The 13615-nt window shown below is 44.3% G+C and overlaps 2 protein-coding genes across 2 annotated transcripts in view; one reads left to right on the forward strand and one right to left on the reverse strand.

Moving 5' to 3' along the window:
- The window catches only part of MRPL22 (mitochondrial ribosomal protein L22), a 26450-nt gene extending 15072 nt beyond the window's left edge, over positions 1 to 11378 (reverse strand). The window contains exons 1-4 of the mRNA XM_018571115.1: positions 11286 to 11378; positions 6106 to 6139; positions 3034 to 3166; positions 390 to 455 (exon numbers count right to left, since the gene is read on the reverse strand). Coding sequence (XP_018426617.1) covers positions 390 to 455; positions 3034 to 3166; positions 6106 to 6139; positions 11286 to 11307 — 255 coding nt within the window. The 5' untranslated portion in view covers positions 11308 to 11378. The remainder of the gene's footprint in view (positions 1 to 389; positions 456 to 3033; positions 3167 to 6105; positions 6140 to 11285) is intronic.
- Positions 11379 to 13615, forward strand: part of GEMIN5 (gem nuclear organelle associated protein 5) — a 50671-nt gene continuing 48434 nt past the window's right edge. Inside the window, exons 1-2 of the mRNA XM_018571114.1 lie at positions 11379 to 11409; positions 12718 to 12873. Of these exons, the coding sequence (XP_018426616.1) occupies positions 12729 to 12873 (145 nt within the window). The 5' untranslated portion in view covers positions 11379 to 11409; positions 12718 to 12728. The remainder of the gene's footprint in view (positions 11410 to 12717; positions 12874 to 13615) is intronic.

Consider the following 13615-nt stretch of genomic DNA (forward strand, 5'->3'; position numbering starts at 1 on the left):
TGTTCACACCCCCCCCCCCCCCCCCCCATGTAAAAACGCCACATTAAGCACAAATCCCCACACATTAGAAGAATAATCTCCTGGGAAAGCTGAGAATCATATGTTTTTACAAGAAGAATCTCCAGCACCGTTTTAGAGCATCTGCTTGCAAGATTTGGGACTTCCGTCTTGCCTAGGTGCCATGGGTGAAAGTTGGGCTGTAATGCAATTTTAAAATAAAATTCTCCTAATGTATTAGTTTGTTTTGTCTATTAGTACATTGTTTGTGCATGGGGAAGGGGGCCTTGAATTATGAGGTTCACTATAATAACTACATATAATTTAGGCAATATATACAGAGATGTGTATAATACTTGGTGGTTATGTGATGAGTAATAAACGCAGCTTACCAACTTGGCCAAATACCACAACTTGTCTGGGCTGTATTTGATCTGCCTCCTGCAATGGTATACCTCCTTTAAGAAAAAAAAAATGTACAAAGATTTTACTGGTCGTGTTGTGAAATTATCTGAAATTGAACACTGTGAACAAATCAGATGCCGACATACTGAATCCAGATCTCTGCACTGCTGTTCTAAACCTGCTGAAGTCATGACAAGGGAGTGCTACTCTCCCTGAGTAAATAGTGTTGATCTCCTGTGTCCTCTTCTGCAGCTCAGTGGTTCCTTTTGTGGATCCCTATGTCACTATTGTATCCTGCAGTGACATATGGATCACCAGGAGAAGCCACTGAGTAAAGCAGGGGATGCTGGAGATTAACACTCCAGAAGTGTCCGTATCTAATGAAATTTTAGGGGACAATTTCTCTTCATCAGAGCGCCATTTGTCCGCAGCTTAGGCAGCAGGCGAGGTGTGTATTTGCTTTCTTCTTTGTAACGTTATTTAGGTGACAAAAATAGGATTTTGGTACTCACCGTAAAATCCTTTTCTCTCCGTTCATTGAAGGACACAGGGAACAGATCGGAGATCATGTACTGTAGGGTAATATCGTCACCTGCAGGAGAAGGACGCTAGGCACAAAAAAACTAAAGACCAATTACAGCCTAGGGGCGGCCCCTGCCGGCGGCCAAACCCCCCACCTGCTGACAAGTCTCCAGTTTAGTAACAAGCAGTAAAGGAGTACACACCCACATAGAGGGGCGGGCCCTGTGTCCTTCAATGAACGGAGAGAAAAGGATTTTACGGTGAGTACCAAAATCCTATTTTCTCTCCCGTTCATTGAAGGACACAGGGAACAGATCGGAGATCATGTACTGTAGGGACGTCACAGAGCAGTACCAAAAAAGAGGGGTGGGCCAACAGAAACAACAAACCCAACTAAATAAAAAAATCCCCTCAAACGGCCGCCTGCAACACTTTGCGCCCCAAACCAGCATCCGCAGATGCCAAAACATCCACCTTATAAAACTTGGCAAAGGTGTGAACAGAAGACCAAGTCGCGGCCTTACAAACCTGAGAAACGGAGGCACCATGACGAAAAGCCCAAGATGCCCCAACAGCCCTTGTAGAATGGGCCGTAACAGAAAAAGGAGGCTCACGCCCCTTAATAGCATACGCCTGAGAGACCGTGTCGCGAATCCATCGAGAGATGGTAGCCGACGAGGCAGCCCGGCCCTTCCGGGGGCCATCTGCAACGACAAACAGGGAATCCGATTCCCGAAACGCAGCCGTAGCACTCAGGTAAACCCGGATGGCGCGGACCACGTCCAGACAGTGCAGTGCCCTCTCCTTCCTGTGGACAGGCTTCGGACACAAGGAAGGCAGGACAATGTCCTCATTGAGATGGAAAGCCGAAACTACCTTCGGCAAGGAAGACGGCCGAGGCCGCAGAACTACCTTGTCCCGATGCAGGACCAGCAATGGGGACGAGCAAAAGAGACGCCAATTCCGAAACCCTGCGGATCGAGGTGACCGCCACCAAAAAGGCCACTTTTTGAGAGAGAGTCAGAATCGGAATGTCCCGCAGAGGCTCAAAGGGAGATTCCTGCAAATCGCTGGTCATCCAGGGGAGACTCCAAGGATCCGAGACATCCAGCCTGTCGCCCGGACAACACTTGCTAGAAGAATCCTCTGAAAAAAATCAGGAAGAAGCAGGTAAGAATACCGAGGAAAATTCTTAGCTCCTTACTCCTGACGCTAGGCAAAAAACTGGAGACTTGTCAGCAGGTGGGGGGTTTGGCCACCGGCAGGGGCCGCCCCTAGGCTGTAATTGGTCTTTAGTTTTTTTGTGCCTAGCGTCCTTCTCCTGCAGGTGGCGATATTACCCTACAGTACATGATCTCCGATCTGTTCCCTGTGTCCTTCAATGAACGGGAGAGAAATGACTTTATGTAAACTAGGATTTATCCTTTTAAAGCACAAATAAGTCCTATATTTTTTTGGCCACAAAGCAAGACACTTTTCTTGTGCAGAAAAGACGATTAACTTTGTTTTGCTATGAAGGCAAGACAACATATGTTATAGAAAGCACCTAATGCTCTTGTTTTTAGTAACGGCGGAAGAAAGGTTAAATTTAAAGTGACAGTAAATTCAGTTGTTAAACCTTAAAAATGCATTCGGGTACCTTAACTATCAGCAAAACAATGTATCTTATTTGTGTATCACTCAGCTGAAGAACCTCAAATCATCTCTGAATTCGCGCTGGCACTGTCCTTCCTCCTGCAGGGTGGCTACTTTTGTTCCCCATGGTCCCTGTGTGTGTTGTAAAGTAGCCACCGCACCAAGCTTGCTCCCAACTACAATCTCAATACAACTTAGTAAACCAAATGCGAGACTGTAGTCCATCACAGGAGGGAGCTTAGACTGGTGGCTACTTTACAGCTCTCCAGAAGGAAGGACAGTGTCAGCACCAATTCAGAGATGATTTGAGGATTTACAGCTGAGTGATACACAAATAAGATACATTTTTGTTATTAGTGAAGGTAACTGAATGCATTTAACCTCTGATTTTAATATCACTTTAAGTTGATTTTTAACAGATAATTTAATTACACAACATCAGAAAGTTCCATATGCATCACGTTCTGGACTCACCGCTGGCCTTCGAGGCTCATCAGGAAGTTGAGGCGGGTACACAATTCTGTTCTTCCACTCCCAATTATGTTTGTCCAGAGAAGCAGTGGTGTGGATACAGCTCCGGGACAGCATGCTGCCTGCTGCTGTCACCCTAAAGGACAATGCAGCGGGAATAAACTAATACATCCTTATATGACAGCTTGTTAATATATACTCTATTAAACTTTAACCTTAAAGTAGGCCCTGTTGCTGAATAAAACTAAATCAAATACTCACCTATCCAGCTGTCTCCGTGCTGCCAAACACCACTACAATGAAGGGTAACAGGAACATGAAGACTCAACAGAAAGCAATACTTCCAAAAGTGTTGCTTTGCTTGTCCACCACTGTGCTCATTGGTCCCTCCCAACGACCCCTACATCACCACAGAACAAAGAAGTAATGTAGGGGCCAGCGTATAGAAAGCACAGCAGGACGCTTTGGTTCCTCTTGTTGTCCACTACATACCAGAGTCCTGTCGTGCCGTAGAAGTCGGCAAAAAGAACCACAGTGCCCAGTTGGGGACTAGCTACCCAACACACCCAGAAGTGTCAGATAGCAGCAGCATCCGGATTTCTTAAATGAGAGTGAAGTCAGTGAAGTCAGTGAAGTTTTAGAGGCAAAGTCCAACTTTAAAAAAATAAATAACTGCACACCTCCACAAAAGACAAATAATGGTGCATTTATTATTTTTTACATTGGAGTCAGTAAAGCATTGCAACTCTGATCAGTGGATTGCAGGTGCAATGCTCTGGCTCCTGCAGATGCTCCCTCCCATCACCGCACTTGTCTTACATTGAGAAATACAAGTCCCTCTGCAATGGCTGTCTGTGTGTTTCTGAATGGTCTCTGAATGGATGACATGGCTGTGTGGGCGGAGCCATGCACAAACGTATTAGATTCAAAAGTATACAGCAGCCTGCGTTGAGAAGAACCCTGTCATTCAGGTATTGAGTCTTGAGTAGTGACATGGGGATCAGAGTTCTATTTATAGTGTGTATTGAGCCGCCGAGTGATATGGCACCACATCCCCATTTAGGACCAATAACAAAGAGATACACTATTGGGGCACAATTGGAACCAAGTTGAATTGTGGTTCGTCATAATGAGTGGTCTTGGGAGGTTATATCTTTTGGTGCAATTATGCAACTATGTTATGTACAAATCATGATATATCATGTGTCCTGTTGCTGTAATATTTACCTGTGCATTAGATATTTTTAAGTGTTTATATGTAAAGTATTAATTCATTTTTATTGTACATAATGTTTTTAATTGTTGTGTGTGTATATATATATATATATATAAACACAGGCATTTGACACAATCAGAAATGTAGAACGTCAGTGTCTTGCGTAGGCTACAGTACTAGGAAAGAGGGAAAGTAGGAGAAATGGGTCACGGAAGAGGGGTGTGTAAAGGATCCTCTACTACAGGGGCCTTTATGAGGAGTTGTTGGTTTTTTTTTAATGGGTCGCCTTTACATACCAGGAAGTATCACCGTTTGTATTAAGGATGCACCAATACCATTTTTTCTATATCAAGTACGAGTGCCGATAACGGTACATGTGCTAGCATGGAACCGGCTTCCCGGGCAATCAGGAAGCTGGCAATCAGCATCAAGCCTGCCAAACAGCAGGAAGCCGGGTGGTGAGTTATTACCCGCCACAGCGGATTCCTGATTGGCCGGGAAGCCGGCTCCATGTTCCCTCCCGGCACTGCCAGTCGGAGGAAATCTCCCTTTGACCTGAAGTTCCAGTATCGGAGCATTTGGGCGAGTACTCGCCCAAATACTTGGCATCACCACCGATGCCGATACTAGTATCGGTATATCACTAGTTTGTATAGTACCTTTCTGAACTGTACCATTTAGGAGGAAAAAAAAAAAAAAGGGGACTACATAACTTTACTTTAGGGCTCATTCACACCATCTGCGTTCTGGCTGCGCTGGCCGATTTTTCCAGTGCAGACCGACCACAAGACAAGGCAATTTGCCTTGTCATGGGTGTTGACAGTTACTATGTTCCAGTGGTGTGTGTGCTTAAAAACAGTACAGCACGGCGTGCAGTATTTTTTTTTATTTTTTTTTTAAAGCACACCGCAGTGAAACATGGTACAACTGCATTACACTGCAGTGAGCCCATAGAACTTAATGAAATGTCACTTGTGGCATGTCAATAAAGTTCTAACAAAAAAGAAAGAGACAGTGTGATGCAGCTTGATTGAGCGCATCGCCACTGTCCGGGCACAAAAACACCAGAAGCTGTGGATGAGCGCGGCTGCTGGTGTGAACAAGCCTTCAAAGTGAATCTGTATTTAGTCTAAAGTCAAAAGATCAATCCAATCAAACTAATATTTCAGTTTTTGGTAGATGCCGCATAGTGACTATCACAACAACCCATGGTGCAACAGCAGATCAAAGAAAACAGCAATAAGATTTCCAGACCTCTTGGGCTTCGGCTATCTCAGGAGAGACAAAGTGGCTATTTGAAAAATAAAAAAAATCCTACTTGTTAGAAATAACTTAGAGGAGACTTTATTTTTACCAATAATATTAAAGAATTATGAGGCGAGTGATTTTCAGCCTCATAATCTGAGCCGACCTGTGACAATGAAACACATACCGGCGCTTGCTCACTTCTCGATCTAATCCTGCAGAGAGCTGTGACTGTCACTCACAGCTCCCTGCAGGGATTCCCGCCCTCCCCTGTCCGATCCTCCAGCGCTAACTGGCGGAACGGACGGGGGAGGGTACAGCTGGCTCTGCCTCTAGATAGGCAGAGCCAGCTGTCAGTCACTCAGCTGGGCGGATCCAGACAGAATTGTCGAGGATCCGTTCCAGCTGCGGCGTCTCAGTATACCGCGAGCTGTAGCTCACGGTATACTGAGCTTTGGGTGGCGGGAGGATGCCAGTTTGTGTCCTCCCGTTACCATTGGGAGAACTATGGGGAAAAGCCCTAACCCCATAGTTCTCCTTTAATTTCAATTGGTTGTACCCCAGCTGCAGCACAAGACCAAAAGTAGCAGGTTAAACAAAGATGCTTTACTCACCCTCGATGGATCCGGAATAATGGCCCCCACAAAGCTGTGGAAAAAAAAAGAAAGTTATATTTAGTATTTCTAATACAGCTTGCAGTAACAGGACCAGCAGATCTGAAGTCATTTGCTAACTTTAGGTGTGCTTTAGGGCTTGTTCACATCATATACAGTGCGTTCCAGCGTGGTTAGCTGCTAGAACGCACTGTATCGCAAACCAGCTGGCTTCCTGCATGTGGCTGCGTTCTGGTCCAGTGCGATCTGTAAAAATGCTGCATGCACTATTTTTTCAGATCACACTGGACCGGAACACAGGCATTGACGTGCCACGCATTCTGGTGCGGGCGATCGCACTGCGGATGGGAGGGGCATGGCTGCAGGGCTATTGACTTCAATGCACCTTCCTACCCCTGAATGCAGGAAGCCGGCTAGGATGCAATACAGTGCGTTCCAGTAGCTGACCGTTCTGGAACGCACTGTATATGGTGTAAACAAGCCCTGAAAGACTAACTTTACCCTTATCTTTAAAATAACAAAGACCTCTTTAGAAATCTTCAAACAGATACTTCCAGATAATTGCCGGGTTTGTATTCTTTACATAAATTATTTTTCCTTTCCTCCCCATTCTTCTCACAGTGGCCATTTTTACTAGGGGCAGATTATTCCATCTTCCTTTACTTCCTGGAACATGTAACCATGCACATTATCTCAGGGAAGAAAATGCCTTTCCCTGAGATCTTGCAAAATTTTGCAGATGGATTTCCCAGGTGATATAATCATCCCAGGATGCAACGCTTGGGCACATTACATCACTAATGCCCAAGAGGATCAGGAAGTGGAAAAACAGTCATTGTAAGTAAAAGAAAAATATGTCTAACTAATGATTTCATATCAGCATGCAGCGCTAAACCCTGGTGTGATTTTTAGTGAAAGGAGATAAAAGGTCCACTTGTAGAAGGACTCGGATCTAAACCTGGCAGTTCTAAGTATAAAGCTGTGATTTGCACTTCCCTCTGTGACTGCTGTACAAGAAACTACAGCTGTGCAGCAGCCTCAGCTTGTCCCGGTTCATTGAGCAAGTGTCCTCTGCAGGACCTGCTCTGAACATTGTAAAAGGAACTTCCCTGACATGCTGCAGGGTTTTACGCAGGGACAGGAATGGTGACAAAGAAGAATGTTACAGCAGGAGATCTCTGGATGTAAATCATGGTGTTATACTTACCTCCTGCACCCCTCTACCCAGAGATTCTATGTATGTAGAGTGCTGCATAAACATAAATAGAATAAAAGCCGGCATTCCCAGGTCTTTAGATCATCCAGACATTCCCATAGTGCGTACAGTCTCTTGTCAGCAATCTGAAAACCGCTGGAGAAGCACTTCTCACCTATGATGAGCTGTTCACAAACAACAACTGGATGCTCCCCTCATGTACAGAAATCTGAATATAAAATGTCAGTACTGAGAAGTTCCTTCTAGTCACCAAGCAGATTCAATCCTGCCTTAGATGTTTGCTTGCTGGATCACCAGTCACAAGTCACAAGTCAAAGACACAACACTGGCTTCAAGGAAGGATTGCCAGCAACTAGGGATGCACCGATGCCGATACTGAGTATTTGTGAACCGGCCCTAATAGTAAATAAATGCTTTTACAGGTACTCATACTCACCCAAATGCTCCCAATACCGGAACTTCCAGTATCAGGAAGCCAGGGCGGCGAGTCATTACAAGCCACCCGGCTTCCTGATTGGCCGGGAAGCCCCTCGGAGCACCAGGGGGCATGGAGCTGGCTTACCAGCCAATCAAGAAGCCTTTTAGATTGTAAGCCCTCAGGGGCAGGGCCCTCCTTACCATCTTGTCTTGAATTGTATTGTAATTGTAATGTCTTCCTTATATTGTAAAGCGATGCGCAAACTGTTGGCGCTATATAAATCCTGTATAATATTAAATAGGGGCAGGTAATGACTCACTCTCCGATTCCTGATTGGCCGAGAAGCTGGCTCCCTAACGGGACTTCCGGTATCGGTATTGGCGAGTACTGAAAGAAAAACATCTGTACTCCTACTCCATACCGAAACACGAGTATAGGTGCATCCCTACTAGCAACCCTGTGTAATGATTTCTGAATTACAGAGGATGGAGACGGATTTCAGCACAGCTGATTATCACTGACAATTAATATAGAGCAGCACTAGCTGCAGTGTTTCCTGCTTAGCATTGATGGCTCACTGACTGGTTGCTCCACAAATTAAAGGGTATCTATAGTCAAAAAATACAAAATAAATCTGTATCTTCGTGTTGAATTTCCATAATCGATGTTTGTAAACGTACTTATTGAAGAGGCCTTATAGAGGATGTACTTCCTCAATGCACGGACATTGTTTCACTTTGTGAATATGCACTGCCTTGAATCCCAGCTCTCGCAAAGCATGCCTTCTGAACTACAACGTTATCATTGCTTGCAGGGAGCAATGTATTATGGGTATGCAGTCTTGAGAAAGTGAGATTGCATTACATCAAGCAGCAGGGAAAGAGATGCAAAGCACACTGGGGGTACCAGGACATTGATGAAAGTGATGGGCAGACGGAAGGCAGCACGCACTACATAAAAGGGATTTTTTTCAAGTAAGCTTTGAGTGCATTCTCAAAAACAACTCTAACAGGATAATATATACTGGGACTTCACATCTCCTTTTAAAAATATTTTTTTAGAAAGCCTGTAATACTAACAGTCTGGTGCCATCCCCTACATGGCGCTCCTCTGGGCTGAATGGCGGCCAAAACTATTTAACCCAGATACTGTGAGACCAGGCTATCACAGACACAGCGCTCGGGCCTGAGCTCCCGCAACACACACACATTATGTGATCACCGTTCAGTTTCACTGGCAAAGCTGTTTTTGCATCTTTTGCACACATTTTAGGTCTAAAGATGACTAAAACCCCCCAGAATGATAGATTTTCAGAAAGCAGAAGCCCTGTAGAATATAACAGCGAGAGTTAAAATTGACTATATTGTGTGATATTAGCATAAATGTTTATCAAACCCAATGTATAGAACCGAATTTTTTGGTAAAATATAAATAAGGAGGTTGTGCCGCCCCAACAGGGGCATAGAATATGAGATGCATAGCCTCAATTAATATTAGCAATGTTATATAGATTAGAGTTTATATAGTGTGGTTTGCCTAACTATTTTCTCATAGCTAAATCTATGTGTTATCCTATGCTGCCATCTAGTGGCCTTTTGTTGTAATATAAATTTCTTTCTGTAATTATTCCTCATGTGACGACGTATTTCCCCCTAGTGTACGCCCCTTCCTTCTTCCTGTGTCATGGCCACAGTGAACAGCCACATGTAACAAGGACACATATGTAATCTGCACAGTACATAGGAAAGGCATCATCTTTTGACCGCACAATACTATCACCATTCATCTGTTGTTCCTATCATCTGCTGTACCCCTGATGTTAAAGACTAAACACCTCTTTTGAATGAATCGGTATTGACGAGTTCAGCTATCTGACAAGGATTGTCCGCAGTGAGTATATCTGCTTATACAGGCCAGGCATAGAGGTCTCAGCAAGGAATATATTTCTATCACAACAATCGGAGTCAGAATAGAGGTTATGCCGAGTATACAGATACCAAATATGCCATGCTTCAAAACTGTGCGCGCCCGTGAAAAAGCAAAAAAAAACGGCGGTACCCACAATAGTCTATAGGCAACACTGTACACTGATGTGAATGTGCAGTCTGTAAAGGCGCTGCGTAAATTGTCAGTGCTATGTAAACACCTTTGCGGCCGGTTCACACCACAAAGTCTGCGTTCCACATGCTACAGATCGCATTAATGTGCCTGCGTTCCGGATGCGGGCGATCGCACTGTGGGCTGGGGGAGTGGCTGCGGTGCCATTGACTTCAATGCACCGCCACACCCCCTTCCGCCCCTGAACGCAGGGAGCCGGCCGGCTTGCATACCAGTGCGTTCTGGAACGCAGACTTTGTGGTGTGAACCGGCCCTAATAGTAAATAAATAAATGCTTTTACAGGTCATCAGTTTAGTGTTAACGGTAAAATATTGACCCTAAAATTATTGCTCTCACGTCGGCATGCGCTGCGATACCTAAAATGTATGCCGCAATAGCTGTTTTACATATGAAGGCGCATTAAATGCGTGTATGTTAGTATGTGCGTATGCATGGGGAAAGGGGACTTCAAAAATATATATTTTTTTATTAACTTTAACTTGCTATCACATAGAGGGCTCACAAGTCCCCTAAGTGATAGCACTTTGGCGGTGACAGGTTTTCTTGAAGGACACATTAGGGGTTTATTAGATGCCTAATGTCCCCTTTGTAACCCACTGAGGCCAATCAAATTCCAGAGAATTTCTGGAGAGATCATTGCATGTGTACACACATCTGATTAAAGTAGAAAAAGAGAGGCAAAACTTTTTTTTTAGTTCTGAATAGAGTGGTGAGGGGTTAGAACCCATCAGAGGGAAATTCACTCTAACAGTCCTGATAATCTATGTCACTGGGAATGTAAGTGATGGTAAATCCAAAAATATTAAGCTGCCACCAGATCAGGAATAGAGGGGAAATCTTACCATGGGGACAGGTGTTCCTGTGACAACTGTTTTTGGAGTAGATTTCCCTCACACTGCAAAGATATCCTATCACTTCCTGTTTAGTCTACAAATAAGGAAGTGAAGGGAAATCTCCCCATTGAGACACAGATGGCAAACAAAACAAAAAAAGAGTGGTTTTTAACAATTACATACATACAAAAAAATATATATGTGTGTGTATACCTTTGTATGATTGCAACCTAAGAACAGACATTCTCCAGAAGGTCAGTCACCATTGGGCCTCATCTATGAAGGGAGCTGGTGAAATTCACGTTACCGCTAGCAACCAGAACCCTCCTTGGGTTTATGTTCACCTCAGGCCTGCAGAAATGCCACGCGGACTGGTTGCTATGGGTAACAACATTTTTTTTCCTTTTCACCCATAAGCCCCAGTATGAGCTCTGACCTGCAGACCCATGGGCCATGCTGGGATATGATTTGTATTCCCACACCCCACCTATTGCTTTACTATCCGACTCTGCAACGGTCTGAGACCCCCTCAGTCCGACCCCCGGCCCGCAATCACCGCTTCCCTGTGACACCCTCGCCCTCTCCCCTACTCACACGCAGTTATGGCCACCGCCATCTTGGACTCGCTTTACGGCACCTCCTCCGCTCTGCTCGCTCACATGGCACAGCCGGCTCTTTACGACAGGTGGCGGAGTGTAGAGTGGCTGCTGCAGAGGAGGTAAGAGGAAGGCTGTTCAACTCTGTACACCATGCTGACAGGGCATGAGGGGCTGCTGAGGATGGACTATGTGATCTGTGTGTATGGAGAATAGAATGATATACCTTATATATGGACAATACCCTCATGTACTGTGTAAATACGAATATCCTACTATACAGCGTATATAGGCAATGCTGTGTATTGGGACAATAGCCGGATTGATAAATACAGTGTATATGGACAATACCCTGATGTACTGTGTAAATACGAATATCCTAATATACAGGCAATGCTGTGTATTGGGACGATAGCCTGATTGATAAAGTGTATATGGACAGTATCCTAATATCCTGTATATACACACAGTCTCCTAATAATGTATATACTATTTAGACACATGCAATCTCCTAATACTATATCCTAATATGCGGTGTATGTGGACCATATCCCAATGTGCAGTGTATGTGAATCATATCCTAATATGTGGACCATATCCTAATGTGCGTTGTATGTGGACCATAGTCTAATATGTAGGGATGCACCAATACCATTTTTCCAGACAGAGTAATGGTACCGATACTTTTCCTCAAGTACTCACAGATACCATTTACTAATATGTTTTTTTTAGTGTCATGTGACAGTTTTTCTAAAACAATACAAACTAATGATTTTAGGACAGTGGTGGAGCACAAGGGCCTGGTCGCAGCTGCAAATGCTGCTCCCCTGGTAGTTCTGCCACTGACTCCAATCTGTAGAGAGACTACAAATCTCAGCAATGCAGAATACTACCAGGAAAGAGGAGTACAAATCCGAGCAATACATTATACAGCAATGTAGAATACCTCCAATGATAGAGTACAAAGCCCAGCAAAACATTATACAGCAGAATAATATGAACTGACATAGTCTGTGTTGCTCCAGGTTGGCGGCCTGATGTATCCTGGTGTCTGAGCAGGGCTGTATGGGGCTTCAGGTGGGTTGTGCGGGGCCTTACTAGGGGTTCGAAGGGTCTCGCAGGTGGGTGCGAGCAGTGCAAGTGCTGAAAAACTTTCCAACATGCTCCTTCGAATTTATTTTAGTCACTGCGGGCCAAAATCGATCTTCGGTTTCACCGCATCAACAATTAGAAAGTCACATGAATGTTCTGAAATCAATTCACTTTAAGTGAACTTTCTGTATTTGCTGAATAGCACTATATGTTCAATCACAGATTTCATTGTTGCTTAGAGTTTTTCCTTAAGACTGAACAATTTTGTACTGATTTCTTCTGCCTACATTTAGTGTTGTTTCCTTTTTGACATTTTCTATTATGTTCTTACCTTGCAGGTGACACAAGAATGGGCAGCCCGGATCGGATGCTCAGTGCATCCCCCAACTGGTACTGCAGTCGTGCCAGTGATGCAGCCGGTGGGCTCTTTGGGTTCACTGCTCGTAATTCTGTGTATTTGATGCGTATAAGCCCCCAGGAGCCAGCATTCTATGGTAATCTCTTACTCTGTCACAGTACCTCACTATAGACTAAATTCTGATTAATAAACATTAATTTTGTGTATCCAGTGTCAATAATACTTCTGTAGATATGCATCTGTTACAAAATGCCCCAGATTTGTGCAAACTTAAAGCAAACCTGTGCTTTGCTGTAACCCCCTCCTTCTCAATCCCCAGAAACTGGGTGAGTTGAAGGAAATACCCAGTACTTTTGAGCATGGAAGAACATGTGCAAGTCAGCACTGTCACAGGAAAGTCCATAGCTCTGTGTTTGCGACAACCCCAGCCACTTGTACCCAAGACAGGTCTTTTCTTTCACCCCTGGAGGCTGAACAGAGTGGGAGGGGCATAAAAGGCAGGTAGGTATGCAGCTGCAGCATTAAAGTAAACCTTTTAGCAAGGGCAAAGCACATATTACCATTTAAAGCTTATCTCCACGCATATAGATCAATAAACAGTATTATTAGATTCATGTGAGGCCTGTTTTACCTGCCAAGAGATTTTTTTTTTCTGACCATCCTATCTTGGGACTTACACAGCTATGCCCAACATCACAGTTGTGTCCAGTAGAGAGACGACTTGATTGTTTTCTGCTGCAGCTTCATTTTTACTAACAGGTCCCCTCCCCAGCCACTGGACAGTGAAAGGAAAAGCAGCTAATGAGCTAATCTAATTGTCGCTTTGCTCTAGCTTCCTGTCAGCATGCTTGTTGCACTATGGCACTGATTGTCAGCTT

The sequence above is a fragment of the Nanorana parkeri genome, unplaced genomic scaffold (assembly GCF_000935625.1).
Source record: "Nanorana parkeri isolate BGI_ZX_2015 unplaced genomic scaffold, ASM93562v1 scaffold1681, whole genome shotgun sequence".
NCBI classification, from domain to species: domain Eukaryota; kingdom Metazoa; phylum Chordata; class Amphibia; order Anura; family Dicroglossidae; genus Nanorana; species Nanorana parkeri.